Source organism: Culex pipiens, chromosome 2 (assembly GCF_016801865.2).
Source record: "Culex pipiens pallens isolate TS chromosome 2, TS_CPP_V2, whole genome shotgun sequence".
Classification (NCBI taxonomy): domain Eukaryota; kingdom Metazoa; phylum Arthropoda; class Insecta; order Diptera; family Culicidae; genus Culex; species Culex pipiens.
In genome coordinates, this window is record NC_068938.1 from 164828852 (window position 1) to 164854464 (window position 25613).

Consider the following 25613-nt stretch of genomic DNA (forward strand, 5'->3'; position numbering starts at 1 on the left):
AACGAGTAATACACGGGCAACAACGAACAACGATTCTTCCATTCCAGAATGCAGAAACGATAAATGAATTCATGTTGTTGGATGGGGGAAGAAGGAATCGAATGCATATCAGATGGGCAATTCTCTACGAAATCGGAATATTTATTTCCCCTTGTCACAAAATTGATGCATTTTTGCCTTTCTTACTAAAGAAAGGTATAGGGTTTGCTTTTGGCTCCGACTCCAAATTAAGCTTCGTTCTCAAATCGTTTCTCGAGAAATATTCATTCGAAAAATCTGCAAAAAATCATGGACGATCGATTTTCAACGCCCGATCGATTTTTTTATATTATCATAAAATTTTTATAAATTATTCGTAAATTAACCATAATTATAAAAGCTATTTCAAAATTACTACACTATTCAAAAAATAAAACATAATAAAGCTCAATCATATTTTGAAGAAGTCAACAGAAGTTGATTTTTGAGAAAGTTATCGGTCTATGTCATGAACACCGGTTACCAGCTGAGAGATTAAAGCGAGAGAAACAGACAGATTATGGAAGCAAGAGAGTTGCTCTTTTGCTCACTGTCTTCCTAAGATGGTATCAAGGTTCTTTCATTCTTAGTTGTGAGCTTTACAAGTCAAATTGTCACTTTTCCCAAAATTTCAAAAAAAAAAAAAACAATTGTATGATTTGACGTTTCAAGTGAGTAAATAAAATTTTACTGCAAAAGGTCGAACCGCTAGAATTAAGATTTTATAGATTTTTCTGGACAAATAATTCCAAAAGTAAAACAAAAACAAATGTTTTCTCTAGAACTATACATTTTCGAAAATGTGTAACTTGAGGTTTTAACGATAAGGTTGTTAATTATAATATTCTGAAAAAAAAATCTTTTGAAACTAAAAAAATACTTTTAACAATTGTAAATCAAACTTGACATAACTTATTAAAATTTTAGATCTTTAATGTTTTCAAAAGAATTGTTACAAATGGAAATAGGCAACTTTTGGTTTGGTTGAAAATTAGGGTGGTTCACAGAATTGCTACGTTAAAAAAACTGATTTTTGAAGGATTGCTCAGATGCTTTCTATAAATTTGATTGCGATATAAAATTTTGGTGTCTTCGACAAAGTTGCTAAGATTAGCATGTCCAAAAACTTTCTAGAAGACAAAAAAAATCCCAAAAATATTCCTGAAAAGTTAGATTTTCAAAATCACCCTTATCGTGAACCACCCTAATTTTCAACCAAACCAAAAGTTGCCCCTTTCCTTTTGCAACAAATTTCTGAAGACACCAAAGCTCAAAAAAATAATATTTTTTGGGAGAATCCATTTTCCTCCTAATTTTGCGATCTGAACCACTGTTTAAAGTTAGTTTTTTTGCAATTTTTGCGAAAAGCTTTGAAAATTTCCTACAATTTTCCTTTTCAGACTAAGTGGTATAAATTTCTGGTTGTTGGGATAAAGCCTCTTCAAGTTTTTTTTTTTTTTAAATTTTTTTTTTCAGACTTTTTTTTTCAGTTCTCCTTTTTAAACTTAATTTATTTTGGCAACCATTGGATCGATTTTAAATGTTACAAATGATAATCAATAAATAAAATGTATGGTTCAGGTTTTTGATTTACTAATTTTGTAATTTAATTTTCGAGAAAAGATTAAATAAAATTTCTACCCATCAAAAAACTAATAAATCCGATTTTGCAGAGAATTGCCGAATTTCACATGAATGTGTATTATCAGCGATATATTTCGTGTATTGGAGGGGGGGACTTATACCAAATATTGGGTTAGTAACAGAGAGAAAGATGGATTTGCTGGCGATCCTCCGTGGGTTCGATTCACAAACAACAAACACACGAAACTGTCGACGATCTGGATTTGGAAGAGAGTGGGAGGAGGACGTTGAACCGTTTCCATTCATCAAATTTGAATCCCCACTTGTCGAGAGAGAGAAACAAAGCAGAAACAATTACATCGCCGCCCACGCACAAGGTTTCCATTTCATTTGCGGGCAAATTAATTTCCAGAAGTTGTTTCAATTTTAAAGAGGGGGTCATTTTCGCAAATAAAATCGAGAGGGGGGGACATTAGCAAATTACAGCGAAAAGCGAAGAAAGATTGCTCACGTTTGCTCAGTGACTGGCTACTAAGTAGCCCCGGATTCTTAAGGGAAAGCTCGCGCACGTGGTGGCACGTTTTGCGTGCGGAGAAATGGCAATTTAGTTTGTGCAAAATAAGGGGGTTAACCAGCACTCTCGGCAAGATATCGCAGCTGCGGAGGAGGATGAATTGTTTCTGCGATGAAGACAAAGACGTCACAAGGGGGGAGAAACGGTGACGGTGACAAAGGAAAACTTCAGCGACATTGGGAGGAGTTGGGAGGAAGGTTGATAGTAACAGATAACAGAGGAAAGCGCTCTGTCCGTATGTTTGCACAGCAGCAGTTTAGTATGGTTTGTTGATTCGAGGTTCAGACTAATTGGTGGATTTGTTTTTGCACTGGAAACGTGCCACGCTGATTACGGTAGCGTTGGTTGGTACTAAGGATATGCACGGGGTTTTGTGTTTTGATTTCTTTGTATATTTAACTAGACTAGATTCCAGACAATGTCCGGTTTGAGAGTGGAGGTGCTGTGCAAAAAAAAAAAAAAAAAACACGCAACCACAAAAGTGGAATGCTTTGCTGTAAAACGTGACTGGATTTTTTAAATGTATTCCAGATATGACTTTTAAAAAACTTGTTATAAAATGATACTGTTAATTCGTTTTAATCAGGTTCCAAAAAAACCGTTTCAGAAAAAAACATTACCTATCAATTTAAAAACCATACTTTAAAAAATGGCGAAAAACTGATCAACAAAAAAGTATAAAGTTCTGAACAATAATTAAAATCTGAAGAACATTTTTTTAATATCATGTTTATGATTTTTTTTAAGATTTGAATTATACTAAGAGTCATAAAGTTATGTTACAATAAACTGGTTCTGTTCATGTTCATGTCTTAAATATTTTGCTCTATATTTATTTTAATCGTGTTTATAACTGTGTTGCAATTTTTGTTTTGTTTTTTGTTTAAAATTTAGGATTTCCTAGAATAATTGACTAGCGAAAAACTTTCAAAATTTTACGTGGGACAAGTTTGCAATTATAGGCGGCATACAAACTGATATATAAATTCAATTTAAACGCAAATTTTAACTTTATCGAGTTCGAGTCCTTTGGACCAAACTTATTCAATGATTTTGAAATATCAAAAAAACTCAGACAAATTGGCTCTTTTGTCTTGAGGCTCTGCCAAATCTTACTCAATTTTATGTTAAACCAGTAAAAAATGCGTAATTTTGGAAGCTTTTATATGATGGCGTGATATTACCTACTTTTCATGTAATTTGACCCCAATTCATGTGGAAAAAGTGAAATTACACAGAATAAGATGTAAATTTACTCGTAAGACAAAACTGTCTTTAGTTTTATCTTTTTGAACATTTTAAAGTTATGCAGTGGAAATAAAACACAGTAAACAAAGTTATGGTAATATTGCATCAGGAATTATGCAAAATTTTGTGTCAGATTATAATGTGATGATACTTCAAAAATGTGTTTATTTGCATATTTTTGTGAAATTTCTAATATTTTTAAAATAGATTGAGGCAAAATTATAACAGAAAGAGGTAACATTCAACATTCAAATGTTTCAATCTTCAAAAATAAAACTTTTTTTTTTAATTTGGAAGAAAAAAAGTAAGTACAAAAATAATTCAAAAAGTAAAAAATAAGATTTTAGACAATAATTGTTTGAAATTTTAAAGTTTTTTTTTCTTTTCAGCTTCATAAATTATCAGATGGATCTATTTTTAAAAATACATAACTCCGTTTCCAAAGTGAATCAGTTAAATATAAAAAAAAAACTTATTATTAGAAGAACAGAAAATATCACAGAAAAAAATAAAAAAAATTGATCTGACTTTCAAAAAATCTTCACAGTATTACAAAAACTGCAAAAATTACCAAAAAATAATTTTACAAATCTTGTTACTCTCTTAAAACAATTTATGTGAAAAAAATGCAATTACACAGGAAAACATGTAAATTTACTCGGTAATATTGCACCAGAGATTATGAAAGATTTTTTTGTCACAAAAAAATGTTTAATACTTCTTAAAATAGGTTTTGTTTGTGGAATTTCAAATATTCCTAATAGATTGAGCCAAATCTTAAACGAAAAGAGGAAACATTCAATGATCATTTTTTCAATCTCCAAAAAAAACATGTTGATGTAATGTGCGAGAAAAAAAAGTTGAATGAGTGTAAGGACAGTGATAACACTACTCGACAAAACAAAACTTGTGTCATGGGAAGCACGATATCTCATCGGTTCCTCAGAGAAAAGGCTTCCCCGAATCCGAAGCAATCGACAGAATTTGATTTTATGTCCACGCGGACTGACGAGAATATGGTAATTTTTTTAACATAAAAAAATCGAACAATTTAAAAAAAAACCATGCGTCTCCTCCCAACTATATGAGCCATCTACAAGAATATGGAAGCGCCTGGTGCATAGCCATTTCCTTTAAGCACAACGGAAACAACCAATACAAATGTATATAGCTAGCATTTTTTGTACGATTTTTAAAATAAATATTAATTGTTTAAAATTAAAATATTTGAAAAACAATTTTTTAAATTTATTTGTTTACTAAAATTTTATGTATCTCAAATGTCTATGGGTACCTCGGGATGTCTATGGTCATCCAAGGACTCCCTGGAGTTAAGATCTATTGATCTATTGGGATGATTTTAGTAAACAAATAAATTAAAAAAAAATGTTTCTCAAATATTTTAATTTTAAACCTTTAATAAAAAGGATACATCATTCCCTTTCCAAAGTTGAATGTCATTTTTGAAGGTGTAAAATATAAGGTTTAATTTTACCTCTTTTATGATGTAATATTCCTCACTTTTGATTGAATGGTGAAATTACACTGGTAAAGTGACAAATTTACACATTTTCAGATGTAATATTACCATGAATTCTTTTAACTGTGTATGTTATGATTCAAAGATATTTATGATTCATAATTTAGAAATTTCAATAAATAAATAATTTTTCTGAAAGGATGACTTGAATTCAATTAGTTTTCCCTTGCTTTCGACCTTTAGTTTTGCTGATCTTTTGATGCAGAATTTTAAAAGTCTCGAGGTGCAGTTTTCAATTTGTTTAAATTACTCCTAAATTAATGCAAAAATAACAATAAGTTACATTATATAAACATCATTCTCAATTTAATTAATTTTTGCAAACAAGTTTCGTGTGAAAATAGTAGGTAGTTTATGCCATAAGTTGCAAAAAGCACGTGTCGTGCATATATCCAACAAGGATTACTGAGTTGGATAAATACGACGAGTGATGAAAAAATTCAAGTTTTGCAACGAATGCAAACAATTTTTTTTGGAATTCCGAAAACATCCATATACATTTTTGTTGTCAATTCAGTATTATTTTTCGATTCTGTTTTTAGGATGTTTCGTCATTCGAGAATGACAGAAAAAGAAATTAGTTTCACAATGGAGTTGCAAAAAGGTTTTTAAAAAGCAAATTAATAAACTATAATTTGACTGATCAAATGTAGAAAATTTGAATGTACAAAAATTCGTCAAGAATTCCACGCAGCTGTTCAAGCATCACAATTCCAGTGACCAACAAATCCATCAACTAGCCACCTCTTTGATTCTTCCAAGGACCCCTCTCTCGAGCTCCAACATTCTCTCTATTCTATGAAAATGAAACTCGTTTTTGGGAACTCCATGAACTGACAGACCCCGGACAGGGTAACAACATGAAAAACGACACCGAACAACAGAAACAGGCATTCCGACAAACCAAAACACAAATAACGAACAACATTCTCAAGATGGGCATTCCTTAGAAAGATACAAATAATGAAATAAGACAAAATACATTGTTTTTTTTGGGAATCATTCCTTGGAGGGGAGATGTGGGGTCAACTGGGAGTTTGACGAAAGTAGGATATTCTGGGGTAGGAATTTCAAGAAAGGGTGAGCAACAGATAAATTTACATGGGTTGTGTAAAGGAATTAATCAAGTTTATAAATATTTTTATAAAGGAAAAGTTAGAGAACCGTTGACGAGACAAACGATGTTTTAGTTGTAAGTGTTACAGTTTCGCTCCTGGCTGGCTGAGGACAATTGTTGCCGAGGTGGTCCTTCCCGTTCCGGCACTTTTCTATAGGGAAATTAGTAGTAGGTGGTTGTGGTTTGCGGGGTTTAATAGGGGGTTGAGCGAAGCTTTTTGGGTGTTGCTTTCGTCATTTTTGTTCAACAACAACATAAATAAACATTTTTTTCCCTGTAAATGTCAGTGTCCGCAAATACCACAAAGATATCGACGATGGATGAGCTTCTTTTTTTCCGGTACGTAATGAGGAGTGGAAACGCGTCACGTTTGCGGGATTCCGGACAACCCCGTGGATGACGCGCGCAAATTTTGCCTATTTATATATGTGTGAGTGTGAGAGTGTGTGTATTTTTGGAGTGACTTGAATGAATGGAAGAAAACTAATTTCGCTGCAAAAATGAACGACAGTAACCAAATAAGACGAATCAACGAAACGGAAAAATTTGACCAGAGCGGCTAAAGATAAAACGTTCCACAAATAGAACAACTTAAGGAGACAACAAAAAACGCAGAACTAAAACAACAGATAAAATGGGATGGACATTTGATACGCGCGCGCGTTGCTCAATTTGCAAAATGTTGCTTGCAGAAGGGGGGGTGGAGAGGAGGTTGAGGGGGGAGAGAGTTAAGGTAAAAACAAAAACAAAAGCTTCAACGGACTTGGGGTGGAATTAAGGGGACGAACAGCACTTCGTAACCACGTGACGCAATCCGACCTGGGCTGTTTTTCTTCATTTAAGAGAGGTTAAGGTTTTGGAGGGGGGTGGTTTCGGTTACAAACAAATGTGTTAAGACTTGAACGAGACTGTTTGTATGTGTGTGTGTATGAGAAGGGGGAAGGAGGGGCGGGGGCTGCAGTAGTATTACTGGCTAGTAGTAGTAGAGTGGAGTAGAATTGACGAGAAAATTATTCGGACTTCTCATCCTTAAATGTTTTAAAAATTAAGAGGAATAAAGACTGAACACAAAAACACAACGGATTTACGCCAGCAAGTGAAAGATATTAGTCTGGAATACAGTACCCGTCTTACCTATCCGCTTCTGATCCTTCAGATCGGGCTTAGGTTCGGTGAAGGGCGTCAGCTCGTCTTCCTCGTAGCCCATGTTCATCCACTTGTCCTTCATGATGGACTCGAGGCTGGCCCGCTTGGCCGGGTTGAGGACGAGGAACTTCTTCAGCAGGTTCTCGCAGTCTGTCGACATGTAGAAGGGGATTCTGAAGGGAAGAGAAAGGTCAAACAATAAGAACCAGTACTCCAACATGTAAAATATTTCATGTAATTTGGCAGGCTGTAATATTACACGTAACTCACCTGTACTTTCCCCGCAGCACGCGCTCCCTCAGCTCCCGCAGCGTGGCCCCGTCGAACGGGAGCGACCCGCTGACGAGCGTGTACAGGATGACGCCGAGGGACCACACGTCCACCTCGGGCCCGTCGTACTTGCGGCCCTGGAACAGCTCGGGGGCGGCGTACGGCGGCGACCCGCAGAACGTGTCCAGCTTCGAGCCGGGCGTGAACTGGTTCGAGAAGCCAAAGTCGGCAATCTTGATGTTCATCTCGCTGTCGAGCAGCAGGTTCTCCGCTTTTAAATCTCTGCGGAACGAAAAAGGACGGATTGTTAGATTAACGAGTTCTGACGAACCACCCTAAATTATCTCACCTGTGGATGATTCGCTTCTGGTGGCAGTACTGGACGGCGGACACGATCTGGCGGAACTTGGCCCGGGCCTCCTTCTCCTTCATCCGGCCGTGCAGCACCAGGTAGTCGAACACCTCGCCGCCGGACGCGTACTCCATCACCAGGTACAGCGTCTTCTCCGTCTCGATCACCTGGAACAGCTTGACGATGTTCGGGTGGTCCAGCAGCTTCATTATCCGGACCTGGAAAGAATAAAACAGAACCGGGATTAGATTCCCGTACAAATGGATTCTAATTTCTAATTCAACAGTAGCATTAATCATATTAATTTCGCTTTGATGTTCCTTTTCTGCACTTAGGCCCCGATGTCACATCTCTACAGCTCGTGCTTCTATTCCAAGAAAAGTGTCCAATTGTCCCCCACGCCGTCGTCGTCTAACTTTATTAGAACAAATCTGCTCCAAGATGCCGCTCAATTACGGCCACCCTCCACCTCCTTCAACGCAACGTGTTGCTCACTCAGTCTTAAGATTCCCCCCACAAACGAGAGTGATTTATTACGTTCCAAGGTCGCCTTCCTTGGCGTGCAAGCGCTCCGCTCTAAGGACGAAGGATGCATAAAAAAATTATAAGGAAGCAGGCGGATCCTTTCGTGACAATCCACTTTATTTTCTCGCCCAAGTTAGCGTGAGTGGGTGGTGGGTGGCGTCTTGACAATTTGATGCAAGTTCTCACCAACGTTGAGTCGCTTGGTGTTTGGCTCACGTGAAGGTGGTAATGAGAGAGTGCGCGAATCATCTTTAATTATCGTCTAGCAGGGCTTAATTAAATCCTGCAGAAAGGTCAGAGGAGACTCAGGAAAAAAGACTCTTCCACTGGTGTTTTCTGAATGGAATTTATAAAATAAGATTAGTTTTTCCTTTTTTTTTGTTTAAAGACATACAATCTGTAGATTTTTTTCTCTGTATCTTCGTTGTATCAACTCTAGTAAACAAGGTTAGGATGTCACCTTTTCATTCCAGTTTCGTTGCAGTGTTCAAGCTTGTTACCTGAATAAGTAATTTAAGCTTTGAAAGGCACGTGTAAGATTCTCAAACCGGATTTTTGTAAAAAAACATGGAAAAGAATTCCATCTAAAATATACCAATATAAATAAGTTGACTTCAAATTGTTGAAACAACTAATTTTTCGGCAAAAATCAGTCACCATTTAAGTGAAATTTACAAAATTTACAGTTGGTGAAATAAAAAACCCCGATTGTTATTTTGCGAATCAAAACGGAAAGCTGAATCTAAATGACAGCAAAGATTCTTGCCAAAAATAATGATGTTTCAGCCCATTGTACCCAATCTAGTAACAAATCTCACCTTTTTACAGCTGACGTGTCACAAGTTAGCACAGGTATACAAGCAAAATAACACAAATGAGCCAAAAATGAATTGTAAAAAAAACAGTCTGTTCTGCTTACATTTCTAGAGTCTCTAGAGTTTTTCTTCGAAAAGGTCTAATAATAACAAAATTATGATTTTTTGGGTTTTTTGACTCAAGTCGGTTTGAAAAACACCAAAAAGGAAAAAACATAAAATTTTGATTCTATAAAGAGTTTATTTTGAAAAGGTCCTATAAGCATTTGTGTTTCATATGATTATAGAGCCTTTTAAAAAAAACTCTTGGTATGACCTTTACAAAAAAAAAATCCAGACAAAATTTTGTTTTTTTTTTTATTTTTCGGTGTTTTTGAATACTCAAGGCGTTTCATAAACCCAACAAAAAGAAGAAAAAAAAAGTTTTTTGGGCAGTAATTCCTTTTGTATCTCTGAGTTTTTGAATATTTTTGTTTTTGAATTTTGTGTTTTTGTTTGTATTTTTTTATAGTTGAATTTTATTAATTTTGTATTTTTGCATTTTTGTATGGTTGCAAGGTTGAAAAAGTAAAAAAAAAAATCACATACAAAAAAAAAAACTAACAGCATTACTCTAGCTGGTAAATTACTAAAATTGTATTTTAGTTTTTTTGGTATTTTTATATATTTGAATTTTAGTATTTTAGTATTTTAGTTTTTTTTGTGTTTAAGTTTTTTTTTGTATTTTTGGTGTTTTAATAGTTTTGCATTTTTGTATGGTTTCAAGGTTGAAAAAGTTTAAAAAAAAACTTGCAGCATTACACTAGCTGGTAAATTACTAAAATCAACTAATATTTCACTAGATTTTTTTTTGTATTTTTGTTTTTTTTTTGTATTTTTGTATGATTGCAAGGTGAAAAAAGTAAATCAAAATCACTCACTAAAAATTAAAAAAAAAAAACGGACAGTATTACCCCAGCTGGTAAATTAATAAAATTGCATTTTTGTTCTTTATTGTATTTTTATATTTTTGAATTTTATTATTTTAGTATTTTTGATTTATTTATTTTTGTATTATTGGTATTTTTATATTTTTGCATTTTTGTATGGTTGCAGGGTAGAAAAAGTCAAAAAAATTACTAACTTAAAATAATAAAAAAAAACTGATGACATTACTTCAGCTGGTAAATGACTAAAATCAACTTATATTTCGCTAGATTTACTAGTTTTAGAAATGATTCAAACTTTTTTTTAGGATTTTAAAATAAAAAAAATGATGGTTGAAAAAATTACTAGTTTTTTAAGGGCTTTAACTAACTTTCCTTAAAATTCAAGATAAACTTCCTATCCGTAATAACGAACGAACGAACGAATCAAAACAAAAATACAACCTTAACTTAATTTCAAAAAATAAACTGGTTTTCAATAAATGATTTCAATATTTTACGAATTATTGAAAGTCCATTTTTCTAGTTCTCTTTTAATTTTTTTATGTTAATTGCCTGATTGCTGGCAAACTCGAGCATTTTTCGGTACTAAAACGGTTTAAATATTTTTACAAAACCTATGTGTCTATTGTTCGCGTTCCAAAGAACAACTTTGCCGAAGACATCGAAGTGATTCGTCAACTCTGGAGAATGTAATTGAATTTATAACAACAGTCCCTCTAAATTATCTGTTGTTGATGCTCCACTTTTTAAGGGGACAAGGGAAATGCTCCCCGATTTACCAAAGTAAGTTTCGCTGGGAATTGGGTGGTTTGGGTGGTTAGAATTGGGTCATCGCTATGCCTCCTATGACTCTTTAAAAAATGGCAGAGAACCTGACGCCCAATTTTGAGGTCTTTTGGTATTGTCCGGCATCGCCTAAGTAGAGAGTTGAAATCAGCCGGGTAAAAAATCGGCTTTACTACCATTTGCTCCTAAACAAAAGTAATCAGAGGCTTTCAGGAGCAAGAGATGAAAGAAAATAGCTCTTTTACTCACTGTCTTGCTTAAGGTACATACACAGTTGAAACGACATTTTATGTTTTCAAGGATCCAAACTATTTCAAATTTTGGTCGTAATTGTATTTACGGGACCCGTAATAAATTAAGTAACATGCCCATTTAATGAATGTCCATTAGGGTGCCCAAAATATGGGACTTTTTCTCAAAACCTCGCTCTACAAGCTGAATATTGTTCCTTGAGCTATTTTAGGACTCTGGGACAAATATGACCAAAATTGGTCAACATTTACCCACTCGAAGGTGAAGTTTGTAAGGGAAAAATCGAAAAAATGTATGGGAATTCCAATTTTCTTACGGTTTGGTCTGCACGGTGCACTTCCATCCAAATGTTCCCAAAAGTGAGATTCTCATTGAAAATTTAATGCTCTACAACTTTGTAGAACATACGAAAACTGTAAAACTCGATCCTGAAAAGTTATTAGCGATTTAAAAAAGTCACTTTTGTATGAAAAACATTTTTTTCATCAAGTTTAGGCTCGGCTATCAATGCAATGGGTTAATCTCAACCAATTTTGCTCAAAATTTGACAGATGCTGCGTTTTCCGCTTGTGGAGCAGGGGGTCATTTTTTCTGGGCACTAATGTCCATCAAATCGAAATATCTTCCCTAAATCAATGCATCGTAACACTCACCTCCCGGTACAGCTTCTGCAGCGAGGACGCGTTCAGCTGCGTCTTGTCGATGATCTTAATCGCGACCTCCTTCGAGGTGGGCACGTGCTTCGCCAGCTTTACCTTCGCGAAGTTGCCCTTGCCGATCGTCTTCAGCAGTTTGTACTTGCCGATGTGCTCCTCGGCCGGCCGCCACCGGGCGCCCGTGCCGCGCATCTGCATATTTGGTGAACCCTGAATATGGACAAAAAAGAAGAGAAATGTTAGTCGTTGTAGGTGGAATTGGTTTGAAGAAATATGCCCCAAAATTAGTGTCATTCTGTGTGGTAAGGTAAGAGATGCCTCCTGAAATGACGTCAACCGTCAACGATTTACGATTCAGGAAGTCTATTAAGAGAGAAAGAGATCTATTTTTAAGCCTAAACGTTACTTGAGTTCATAAATCTTAAAGTGGACTTTACCTGTTATTTAACCTTCCAACGATGGTCATCGACGATGAACTTGGGATTTTCTGACCGTAAAGTAAGATTTAACCTATTTGTAAAGATCTATTATTTTCAAATCAAATTATGTTTGCAACTCGTAACTCTCCTCATATTTCCCCCAAGCATGCATCAGCTATGACTAATCGCAGTATTTCCGTACACATCGCTCAGACGCAACAGAGTAACCTTTCCTTCGTTCTCTTATTTCGATACAAACTCTTCTTTCTCAAATGCTCAAGTATCGTCTCTTCCTGTATCCAACTCGCGTCTTTTTCGGGCACGTCCAGGCGCGTTCCTCATATTTCACACCTCACCTCATGGACTGGCCTGCCAAGCCAGTATTTAAAACCCGTAGATTACCGTACACTATTTTTAGCGCCGCCAGTAATTGGCCGCCGGCTATTATTAAACACCCGCCTTCTGTATCGCGGGATGTGTGTTGTTGAATTTCGGCACGGCGACGTCGATTCTTTCACTTTTCAGCGAGTTGCAAATCGCCCGATAGTGAGTGAGCGAGCGTAAAATAAGCCGTGAACTCTGCCGCGGCAGACACTGCTGGTCATCGTGCCGTCATGCACTCTGGGTCGTAAATATTTAGAACGAAAAGTGTGCACGAAATAGCTCTGGCCGTGAGGAGAACCGAAACACACAACAACAACATCCTTGCGAAAAGCGATTGACGGTTGGTAAACCTTTTTCCTGGAAAAGCGTTTTCCGGAATTTGACTGCATAAACTGTTTTTCGCCAACCAAAAAAAAGTTGCAACCAACGGGATTCAAACCCAGCACCAAGAGATAGGATTGGTGCCTTAGCCCGCTCGGATATCAGACAGATAAAGTGTGGAAAGGATAAACGCCTACATGAGCCTGACATTTCGGTCGAGTATGTTTCCCATAATGATAAGCTACATATTACTGGATGTAATATTACAAGAAATTTATTCAAATTACGCAAAATTTACTTTACACTCAGGCCTTTTACATGTACACCCAAACGAAAAATATATCTCAAAATCTGCAACAGTGGATTTGCTGCAAAAAATGTTATATTTTATTACATTTTTTGCAGCAAGCTCATAGATCATTTTTGCCCGCGTGTAAACACGTCAGCGATCTGCAGTTCTCACCAACACATAGAATGCTAGCACGTCCCCGAGCAACACTCTAGAGAGAACATTATGTTCGCGCTATGTCCCTCACCATTCATCAAGCGTCCATGGCGCGGTGGTAGCGTGTCGGATCAGCAACCTAGAAGTTGATGGTTCAATCCTCGTTCTGTTAGGATTTTTTTTTCTGCAATACAATCAATCTGCCGTCGGTAATGTCGATAATTGTCGGTAACGGGCAAAAATGTCATACCCCTATATCGCAAAAAATGCATGAGGACAGTTTTCATGCAGATTCTGATATACTTTCATGCCGCCATGTATCACAATCATGCGACCGCCGGTTGGGTGTAGCTGGATTACTACTTTTTATTGCTGAGCAGTTCTCTACGAAATTGATCTTTTTTTGAATTTTAATTTTTGTATTTTTTAATCCGGCTGAAACTTTTATGATGCTTTCGATATGCCCAAAGAAGCCATTTTGCATCATTAATTTTTCCATGTAATTTTCCATACAAATTTGGCAGCTGTCCAAAAAAAAAAATGATGTATGAAAATTCAAAAATCTGTATCTTTTGAAGGAAATTTTTGATCGATTTGGTGTCTTCGGCAAAGTTGTAGGCATGGATAAGGATAGAGAGAAAATGATACAAGGTACAACTTTTTTTTGTGATTTTTTATTGAACTTTTTGTCAACTTGATCTTCAGAAAACACTAATTTAATTTTTTAATTTTTTATATATGTTTTGGGGGACATTTAATGCCAACTTTTCAGAAATTTCCAGGTTGTGCAAAAAATCTTTGACCGAGTTATGAATTTTTGAATCAATACTGATTTTTTCAAAAAATCGAAATATTGGTCGCAAAAATTTTTCAACTTCATTTTTCGATGTAAAATTAAATTTGCAATCAAAAAGTACTTATTTTGATTAAGTGCACCGTTTTCAAGTTATAGCCATTTTCAGGTAACTTTTTTGAAAATAGTCGCAGTTTTTTTAACTAGTGCACATGTTTGCCCACTTTTGAAATAAATATTTTTGAAAAGCTGATATATATCTCTATATTTTGCTTTTTCGAACTTTGTTGATACGACCTTTAGTTGCTGAGATATTGTCATGCAAAGGTTTAAAAACAAGAAAAATTTAAACAACCCACCATTTTCTAATGTCGATATCTCCGATTTACAATGTTAAAATATGAAACATTCGTAAAATTTTCCGATCTTTTCGAAAACAATAATTTTAGAAATTTAAACTTGTAAACGGTGCACTTTATCAAAATTTCACTAGAGTACTTTTTGATTGCAAATTCGATTTTACATCGAAAAATGAAATTGAAAAAAAATTGCGACCAATATTTCGATTTTTTGAAAAAAATGTATTTTTTCTAAAAACATAACTCGGTCAAAGATTTTTTGCCAGTTCTGGAAATTTCTGAAAAGTTGGCATTTGATGTCCTCTAAAACATATCAGAAAATAAAAAAAAATGTTTTTTTTTGCGAATCAAGTTTTAGTGACAAAAAGTGAAATTAAAAATCACCATTTTTTTTTTACCTTGTATCATTTTTTTCAGTGTAGTCCATATCCATACCTACAACTTTGCCGAAGACACCAAATCGATCAAAAAATTCCTTCAAAAGATACAGATTTTTGAATTTTCACATATCATTTTTGTATGGACAGCTGTTAAATTTGTATGGAAAATTATATGGACAAATTAATGATGTAAAATGGCTTTTTTGGGCATACCGAAGGCACCAAAAAAGTTTCAGCAGGATTATAAAATACAAAAAAAATCGAATGACTGAAATCTCAGAGAATTGCTCAGCTTTGACTGTAATATTATTCTTCTATTTTACATTTAACAAATGTGAGAACCAGTGAATTGATGTTAAAAATTTTGTTTTTTTACGTTCGACCTTCTGACATAAACTAATTTGAACTCAATATCAACGTTTCCTCACTGAAAAAAGACAATTCCCGAAATCGTAAATTGTGTTCATGAATTTGAGAAGCACGAAGGAATATATTCACATTCACATTTCTTCGTAGTTCTTAAACTCATGAACAACAATTCACGATTGCGGGAATTGATTTTTTTCTGTGTTGTTGGGATCTACATTGTAGATTTCAATGCACCTTCTAATGATAACAAATCAACGCATAACGAGAAGATCTACTTTAAGAATCACGTTGTAATACTAAAATGATACTAAAAGTAGGTGGAGCTTAAGAGTGATTAAATGTTTCTAGTAGAATGCCTTCTACTAAGGTTTACCTATTCAGAAACAAATTCTAGGTTAGATTTTAACACTGTTTGAGCGCGACGAAGTCTACCTATTTGAAATCCGATATTAACATCGTAAGAGTCCTTTGTTGTTCCTTCGGAGCATCATTCATATGGGATTTAGCCTGTATTCAAGTTAGCCAAAAAAGCCCTAAAAATGAAAAAGTCAACTCGAAAATAGCAAAGGGTTACGATACGATGCCTCGTGAGCAAACACATGGCTCCGTTATCAAGATACCAGTCCTGTATGCGTGTCTGTAAGCTGGCAGATTTTCACCAACTTTGTGTATCCCGCTGTAGCAACCCGCCCCCTTTATACCGGCAGATAAAGTTGATCTTAATTACTTTATCGCAAATTTCACACAATGTACCTAACACTACTCCCCGTTTACGGTTGCCACGGAGCATCAGGTATCAAATTGAGAGTGGCCCCGGATTACACGAGTAAATCCATGGTTCGTTTAATTTCACGGAATCGATAAAGACTACGACGACGACGACGACGGGGGCTATTAAGCAGCATGAATCAACGATAATGGAACCATAATGACATCGAAAAGATGATATTTATTAGGGAGGACTATTAATAACGGAATCCCCGCGTGGGTCGTAAAAGTATTCGTAGCAAATCAAGTCGAGTGCTTCTTCCTCTTTATTTTCGGTCAGTCCGGATTAGATATCGCCTGTTGATTGTTTCCAGCTGATAACAGAGGTCGCCAGCTCCCGCCCCAACTTTTAATGGTAATGATACAGTCCTCGGGTGTGGACAGATGGGTGATTGGTCTAGCTTGTTTGTTTGATAATGCATATTTTATCACCCGAAAGGGACACTCTGTAACTATTCAACTAGCTCAACTTCAAGGGAATGTTAACAACAACAGCAGCTCTGCCGTCAAAGAGTAGTAGTTTTCCATCGTGATTCACTGCGTAGCAGAGAGAAAGGGGTCGGACAAATAGTAAACACAGATACCTAGTAGTCTTTGAGCGGGACATGTGCGGTTAATCCCTGAAGTATGTACTTGAGGACGACGACGGTCTTTGGAGAGGAGTAAAAGGGCCCCAGTTATTATTAGAGCAAACAAGCCGTAACCACCACTCTTTGCAGATCCAAGCTCGATCCGCTGTGTTTACTCAGATGATTCAGATTTCGGCCCGAAATTTGCACCCTCCACAGACATACCAGAACGTAAACAAATTCGGAATCGGCAAAATGCTCTTCTACTGACTGGCGCCAAACGGCTATCCTAACTAAAGGTCGTAAACGAAGCATCATCGTTTAAGTGCTGGCCCCGCTCTAACCTCCTCTTATTTTGTTAGCATCTAAGAAGACGTCATGGACAGATTGGGACTATATAGTTACGTACTAGGTTGATGCGGTTACTGCTGCTGCAGCACTAAAACTGCTTTCAACACTCTAATAGTTGGAACGTAGTTCGAATAGCTGTGTCGGGTGATGAATTTAGAATGGAGAAACTTTTGAAGTGAACGGAACATAAACAACTTTCAATGTCAAGATCAAGTTACAAAATTGACATTTTTAAATCGATTTTTGATCCAAAACCGACAAAAGAAAATTACAAACCTCTCATGAAGTTGCAGTCAACAAGATATTGCCCAAAAAGTTGATGACCCTTCGCAATACCAACATCTTTAAAGTCACTCAACCCACACCACCCAAGAAAACCCTGAACCCACCCATCAATCACTCAGTTCACACGTCCAGGTCATAATCCAACTACCCCTATACCAAAAAAAGAAAAGCATTCCCAAGTCAATCAAACCTTATCGGCTGAAACCTTATCGTGAACTCCGTCTGCCAATTCACCCTTCTGGTTACCTGCGCTTTCTGCGGCCCAACGACGTGCTTCAGTATCTCGGAACTGATCTTCCGTTCGGTGGCGTTCTTGACGCCACTCGGTGGCTTCGCGGAGGAGGTCGTTGCGGCTGCGGCAGCTATCGACGAGCTTCCCGTCGAGGAAGCCATCGAGCTTGCCGATGAGTTGGTTGATGGCGTGGGACGCTGCTGCGCGTCCTTGGGGATTAGTTTGGTGATTTGGGGTGGCGACGTGGTCGGGATGATCATCGGGGGTCGCGGCGCCGGGGGTTTCTTCTGGCGGAGCAGTTTGGCGGTGTTTTCGGCGTTTTTGGAGTCCGAGACGGTGCGGTTGACCGTGCGGGTCGTTTTGAGCTTGCGGGCGTACGTGGAGGAGGAGCCGATGGCTCCGCCGGTGGAGCTGCGGGAGTCGTCGCCGCGTTTGAAGGAAGATGGGTTGAGGTTTTCGTCGCTGTCGCTGCCCGCTTTGTCCATGTAGCCGAAGCCGTTGCCTGCGACGTCGCTGAGGCCGGTGTTGAGGAGGCTGGGGAGTTCGCCGTAGTGGACGGGACGTTCCTTTTTGGGTTCCAGCGGTTCGGCGGAGCGCTCCTGCTTCATGCGGGTATCGAACTCCATGGTGTTGATCTGGCGCTCGAGGGTTTGGAGCACGGACAGGGATTGGTCCTCGGGGACGACTGTCGCTGACCCGGACGAGGAGGAAGCCGACGATCCGGTAATGTCACTAAGCTTAAGGCTGTACCCGTCGCGGATGTCGACCTGGTTGTTGCTGTGCTGCTGTTCGTTGCGAAGGTTCCGCACGATTACGCGCGTCGGTTGGGGTGAGCTCAGCGGCGGAAGCTCGCCCAAGGTCACCACTTCCAGCTTGTTCGGCTTAAGCCGGATGCTGCGCCGATTCGGCTCACCGCGCTCAAACTCCTTCGAAGCCATGGTCACTTAGTCACTCTTTGAGTTCAAAACACAGAGTTCACAAACACACTGCCACTGAGTCAAACCTATACAGTCTTCACTTTCACTTCAACACATGGCAACGGCGATCGGCAGCTGGAAGATCAACAAAACGGCTTGATTAGATATACGCTGTCACGCGACTTTGTGACGTTCTGCTGGGGTTCTGGACGCGTCGTGACACTTTGATGTCCTTCACCGGATGCTTCCAAGCGTTGTAGACGATGAGTACAAAGGACACAGGCACAAACACACATAGTTGGACGAACACATAGGAGCGTTAAGCGGAGATCCTGGCGGACCTCGTCGGTACTTGCATCAACAAATGCTGACACGACCTGTCGCGATATCTTATCTACTCGTTGCTGCTGCAACACAGTCCTTCACCAAAGATAAGATTACATCGCGTGTTACACTGCGAGGCAGCAGATTGCTCGCGTAGTTCAAAGCTAGAATGCACTTTCCGGCCGAACCCTTTCGGCAGATCCGGACTTGCTGGACTACTTAATTGCACTGCGCGGACTCATCCCAAAGTACCGACACCCTCGCGTGTTCAGCCGGGCAACCTCCAAATCGGAGCACAGGGACAAACGTCATGTGATTCCGCGCTCAACAGCTCGAACAATTAAATGTTTTCCATTCAAATTAAAATTATTAGCACACACACACACAGACACACACGTACGCGTACGCAACTCAGCGCTCCATCGACCAACCGTATCGAATCGACGAAAGGTGTCTACAGTACACACCAAGTGTGATCTCATCCACCTGTGCGAACGCGACTCACGGGGAAAACGCAGACATAGACAGGTTGTTATCTTCTAAGTAGCGCTCTTCTCCACAGCTAGTCACGACCTAGTATTGGTAACGAACACACAGAAAGCCCCACAGACACGTACGCACGCAGCCAGTTGCGCCAAGATCTTTAAGGTAAGACAACACCCCGTGTAATGAATGGACGGTTTCGACTACCTTCCATGATCTCTGACGTCAACGCGGCCACACTCAAAAAGGTAAACAAAGGCGGCACCACAAATCTACGGCGACGACTACCCGATTCCCGCGTCAAACTCCGTAAAAGCTTCGCGACGACGACGAGGGGAACTTTCGCGTTCGCCAGGGGCGCACCTCGAACTGATCGTATCCAAGTGCCGTAACCGCGAGCTGCTCCTCCGCTGTGTGCGGTGCTGCTTATCAATATGAAATTGCGCTATCGATTACGCGCGCGAGCTCACCAAGACCACCCCGCAGTCGTTAACTGATAAAAGAGCACTCGAAAATTATCATCCAGTCGATTTTATTTTTTCGCGTGTCTACCCAGGGGTGCACCCCGGCGAGCGATCGCAGGGGAACTTGTCAATTATTGACGCTAACGCCTACCTGTCCATACGAGGTACTTGGAATTGATACCATCGAGAAACCCCATCTAAGACGAGCCCAAACTAAGACCAAACCGGTATAGTTTTGCTTTCAAAACGTGAAGAAGACAAGGTCGACTCCAACCGTCGTAATGAATGAGTTGTTTGTGTTTTGGTCGCACCAGTTAAAGGCAAGCTGGTGCTGCTGCAGGCAGGCTCTGTTTGCTGACATGTGACGCTGCTTTGCAGCAAACTTGGTAGACTAACTGAGACTAGCACGGGGACTTGTCGTTAGGATCAACTCATCATCCGGCGATGATATGAGATTTACACGGAGAAAAAAGAGTTCCTAAAATCGTGAACAAGCGTTCATGAAAATGGGAACCACGAACAAAGTGTTCAAATTCCATGGTACGTTTTTCGAAATCGTACCATGAGAATTGAACACTTTGTTCGTGGTTCCTAATTTCATGAACGCTTGTTCACGATTTTGGGAACTCTTTTTTCTCCGTGTAGGAGGAATTAGGAATTTGGATTTGGATTTTCATAACTTTGAATAAAGATTTTCTTTCGTAAAAATTCAAGAAGAACGATTCTTCCAAAAGGTAGCCAGTTTTTTTTTTATTTGTTTAGTTGTTTTCAATTGGCTCAAATTTTGTTAGTAATTTCTTTTTGGCCTCACAAATTTACATAAAATTTGGTTGACTGTACAAAAATATTTCGCAAAATATTTTTTTTAACTACCGTAAATAGCCATGTTTTGAGTTATAACACAAGACGATCAAAATTCTTTTGAAAGCTGATTTTTTTTTAATTTTTTTTGAAAATTTTCAGATGAAGAATTCAATTTTAAACCGTCAGTATTTAATACTCAATTTTTGATTTCATGTTGTATCCACCTAAAAGATATTGTTTGTATAAAAAGTGACTTTTTTGCCAGTATAAGTTATGATCAAGCATGGCAATCTCTGAAAACACGTGTTTACCGGTTTACGGGGTTTACTATAAATTCAAAATAATTTTTAAAAATAAATTCGAACGATCAGAAAATTGTACTACTAAATGTTTTTTTTTTTGCTTTTTAATGAGAATGCTAAATGCTTACCACGTTTTTACAAGTATTTTACTGCAAAATGATTTTTTTTTTTTTTTTTTTTTTTTTTTTTTTTTTTTTTTTTTTTTTTTTTTTTTTTTTTGGGAGGGTGATCCAGCCGCACATCGTTGATGTTGAAACCTCTAAACTGGGCCCTCGTCCTGTCACGTCCGTCAGTAGTCTTGTCGTACATTACAACTAGAATCAGATCTGCCAATGAATTAGTACACTTCGACCAAATAAACACTGACGCTGTATGGATCTGACTCTAGAATAAATGCACAGTTGTGTGTTATTCATAAGTCCAACTTATTCAATTATTCATTTAAGTCCAAATATTCATTTGCTAACTACTTTGGATTGAAAATCTAAACTTTAATCTAAAATCCTCTAAACTTAATGTTCAAAACTAAACGTTCCTTTAACTGGTGTAGTACTACTTCTATCAAAAAACAAAAAAATTATGAACTGATATACAAATAGGATAGAAATCGCGATTTGAAAAAGAAATGACCATTTACGTCAAAAGATCCGTAGTTCCTCGATTCGCAACAATGGTCGATACAACCATAATCCGAAAACCGTTAGTTCAACAGATCAACGAATTTTGTCCGATATCATTACATTATTGATTGATCGAGACTCTATGGACAATTTGACATAAAAGAATGCCTAGTATTCTACATCAATCAAAGTTTATTGACAGCATTACTCTTACTTAACAATTGCAACTAACTTTAACATCAAATAGATTTGGAAAGGATACAGATTTATTTTAAATGCTAATGCTAAGCAACAAATCAATTGTACTATCCTGAAGACCCAACCTAAATCCCACATTGTGATAGTGAAAAAGTCACAGAAGCAGCGGTGTCTTGTGCAATTGTGATATTTTCACTATCGGAGAACTACCTAGTTCACGAAGACAGCTTATCGGTCAACGCTTAAGCCCTGGGGCTGCGACAAAGCGAGTTCTCGTAGCATGAAGTGGTGTCCATAGTGCTTATAAAAAAGAATGTATACCCAAATTTTAACTAATGCACTAGGATCAAATCATGCCCCTTGACTTTACAAGGCCCAGGGATTTTACTGCAAAATGATTATTAAAAAAAAAAAAACTATTTCAAAATATCTAATTTACCAAATATTCAGAAATTTTAGATGAAAAAAAATTAAATCCGGTTAATTTGAAAAAATGTGCATATTTTTCTTCAATAAAGTTTCAAAAATAAAAAAAAACAGCAAAATTTATTTTTTTAAAGAAAATATCAACAAAAAAAAAAACAGATGATTGAGTTCTATCGACCAAAACCCTTTTTTTTGTTGAGTTGAAAAACATTTTATAATAAAAGGGGAAATTTATTAGGTAGTTGATGTGTTCATTGAATTCAACATTAAACAATATAAATAAAACGGTTTTTAAAATAATAAATCTTGTACTTTTTGTTTTTAGTTACTAAAAAATCACAAAATACTGTATTTTTTTACTTAATAAGGTTTGTTTTGAAGATATTCAATTTTACAAATTTGCAGCATGGACATCAAACGATGCGAAATCCGAAAATGCATTTTCAATGTTTTAAAGTTTTTTGAATGACATTCTAAAATTTTCACAAAATACTGCATTTTTTCAATGTAATCCAATTTTCATGATTTGAAATAGGTTATTTCTAGAGATTTTTTTGATTAGGTCCAATAAAAAAAACAAAACTCTAGGTTTGAGCTATTTGTCGAAACATTATAGTATTGTGTGAAAATTTGATAACAGTCCAGATTCAATTATCCGAAGGCCTTGGCAAAATTTCACTTCGAATAATCGAATCACGAAAAATAATTTTTTTTCGTTGTCTTATTTTTTATTGTAAAGCTAAAGTATGACCCATTAACTACTCTAAAAAGATTTAGAATTTTTAAATCCAAGATGGCGTCCAAAATGGCGATGATGAAATATTTTAAAATATTTTTTTAATTTCTATTCAAATTTGACTTAAAAGGGGTCGCGGAACACGAATTTGATGTTAAAAGTGAGAAATTGAAAAAAAAATACGAAACATTTATGTTTTGTTTTTTTGATTCGATTATCCGAAGTACCGTACTAACCTTCGGATAATCGAAACTTCCGATAATGAAGGCTTCGGATAATTGAGTCTGGACTGTATTTAATTCCAAAACATTAAAAATTTCGCTTCTTAATACCCATATTGCCAATTATAAATAAAGTATTTAAAAAGACGGAATAATATTATATTACTAATATTTATTGAATATTTTTAATTTTTACTCTAGAGCAGTTCTCTAGGATTTCGGTCATTCGTTTTTTTTTTGTATTTTTTGATCCGACTGAAACTTTTTTGGTGCCTTCGGTATGCCCAAAGAAGCCATTTTGCATCATTAGTTTGTCCATATAATTTTCCATACAAATTTGACAGCTGTCCATACAAAAATGATGTATGAAAATTCAAAAATCTGTATCTTTTGAAGGAATTTTTTGATCGATTTGGTGTCTTTGGCTAAGTTGTAGGTATGGATACGGACTACACTGGAAAAAAATGATACACGGTAAAAAAAATTTGGTGATTTTTTTATTTAACTTTTTATCACTAAAACTTGATTTGCAAAAAAACACTATTTTTTTTTTTTTTTTTTGATATGTTTTAGAGGACATAAAATGCCAACTTTTCAGAAATTTCCAGGTTGTGCAAAAAATCTTTGACCGAGTTATGAATTTTTTAATCAATACTGATTTTTTCAAAAAATCGAAATATTGGTCGCAAAAATTTTTCAACTTCATTTTTCGATGTAAAATCAAATTTTCAATCAAAAGGGCGTAATATTGAATGTTTGGCCTTTTTGAAATGTTAGTCTTGATTTGAAAATTTTGAAAATATTGTTTTCGAAAAGATCGAAAAATTTCACAAATGTTTCATATATTAACATTGAAAATCGGACCATTAGTTGCTGAGATATCGACATTGAAAAATGGTGGGTTTTTTGGGTGAGACTTAGAAAACATCAATTTTCCTGTTTTTAAACCTTTGCATTGCAATATCTCTGCAACTAAAGGTCGTATCAACAAAGTCCGAAGAAGCAAAATATAGAGAATTTTCCCAGCTTTTCAAAAATATTTTTTTCCAAAAGTGGGCAAACATGTGCACTAATTTTAAAAAATGAAAAACTGCGACTATTTTCAAAAAAGTCACCTAAATATGGATTTAACTTGAAAACGGTGCACTTTATCAAAATTTCACTAAAGTACTTTTTGATTGCAAATTTGATTTTACATCGAAAAATGAAGTTGAAACATTTTTGCGACCAATATTTCGATTTTTTGAAAAAATCAGTATTGATTAAAAAATTCATAACTCGGTCAACGATTTTTTGCACAACCTGTAAATTTCTGAAAAGTTGGCATTTTATGTCCTCTAAAACATATCAAAAAATAAAAAAAATAAAAATAGTGTTTTTTTGCAAATCAAGTTTTAGTGATAAAAAGTTAAATAAAAAAATCACCAAATTTTTTTACCGTGTATCATTTTTTTCCAGTGTAGTCCGTATCCATACCTACAACTTTGCCGAAGACACCAAATCGATCAAAAAATTCCTTCAAAAGATACAGATTTTTGAATTTTCATACATCATTTTTGTATGGACAGCTGCCAAATTTGTATGGAAAATTATATGGACAAACTAATTATGCAAAATGGCTTCTTTGGGCATACCGAAGGCACCAAAAAAGTTTCAGTCAGATAAAAAAATACAAAAATTAAAATTGAAGAAAAAACTAACTTAATCCACCTATGTGGTTGGTGCCTTCCTCACTTTTTACCAACATTTGGTGATATTACGGGTTTGAATAAAAATTCCATCTATTTCTCAAAAAAAACATAAATGTTACTTAAGCGGCCATAACTTGAGACTGAGCGTTAACCGACCTTCAATGTTTTGGACTCATGGGAAAGACTCATTACCTAACCAACGATGGGTCGGATGATGGATCCGGACATAGCTTAGGCATTAAAAAAAAGTACATAAATATCACTTAAGTGGTCATATCGCAAGACAGGGTTGCCAGATCTTCAATGTTTTGGATCCATTGGAAAGGTCTTTTGATTACCTAACCAACGATGAGTTAGATGATGAATCCGGACGTAGTCTACATACATTTGAGTGAGAACCGGCTTCAAAAAAGTGCATAAATATCACTTAAGTGGACATATCTCGAGACATGGTTGCCAGATCTTCAATGTTTTGGACTCATTGGAAAGGTCTTTTGATTACCTAACCAACTATGGGTCGGATGATAGATCCGGACATAGTTTTCATATAGATAAGTGAGATCCGGCTTCAAAAAAGTGCATAAATATCACTTAAGTGGACATATCTCGAGACAGGGTTGCCAGATCTTCAATGTTTTGGACTCATTGGAAAGGTCTTTTGATTACCTAACCAACGATGGGTCGGATGATAGATCCGGACATAGTTTTCATATAGATAAGTGAGATCCGGCTTCAAAAAAGTGCATAAATATCACTTAAGTGGTCATATCTCGAGACAGGGTTGCCAGATCTTCAATGTTTTGGACTCATTGGAAAGATCTTTTGATTACCTAACCAACGATGGGTCGGATGATAGATCCGGACATAGTTTTCATATAGATAAGTGAGATCCGGCTTCAAAAAAGTGCATAAATATCACTTAAGTGGTCATATCTCGAGA

At 36.6% G+C, this 25613-nt stretch overlaps 2 protein-coding genes and 1 long non-coding RNA gene across 20 annotated transcripts in view; 1 reads left to right on the plus strand and 2 right to left on the minus strand.

Annotated features, from left to right (window-relative positions):
• The window catches only part of LOC128092723 (uncharacterized), a 444042-nt gene that overhangs the window by 139490 nt on the left and 278939 nt on the right, over positions 1 to 25613 (plus strand). The window lies entirely within an intron of this gene.
• The window catches only part of LOC120418433 (MAP/microtubule affinity-regulating kinase 3-like), a 102127-nt gene that overhangs the window by 43109 nt on the left and 33405 nt on the right, over positions 1 to 25613 (minus strand). For 15 of the 18 annotated variants that reach the window (XM_052707124.1, XM_052707122.1, XM_052707121.1 and 12 more), the window contains exons 3-6: positions 11810 to 12022; positions 7847 to 8067; positions 7498 to 7779; positions 7207 to 7400 (exon numbers count right to left, since the gene is read on the minus strand). In XM_052707124.1, coding sequence (XP_052563084.1) covers positions 7207 to 7400; positions 7498 to 7779; positions 7847 to 8067; positions 11810 to 12022 — 910 coding nt within the window. The remainder of the gene's footprint in view (positions 1 to 7206; positions 7401 to 7497; positions 7780 to 7846; positions 8068 to 11809; positions 12023 to 25613) is intronic. The other 3 variants (XM_052707117.1, XM_052707120.1, XM_052707132.1) reach the window with 1 other exon arrangement.
• The window catches only part of LOC120424432 (uncharacterized), a 148982-nt gene continuing 141744 nt past the window's right edge, over positions 18376 to 25613 (minus strand). The window contains exon 3 of the mRNA XM_052707145.1: positions 18376 to 18539. Within this exon, the coding sequence (XP_052563105.1) occupies positions 18513 to 18539 (27 nt within the window). The 3' untranslated portion in view covers positions 18376 to 18512. The remainder of the gene's footprint in view (positions 18540 to 25613) is intronic.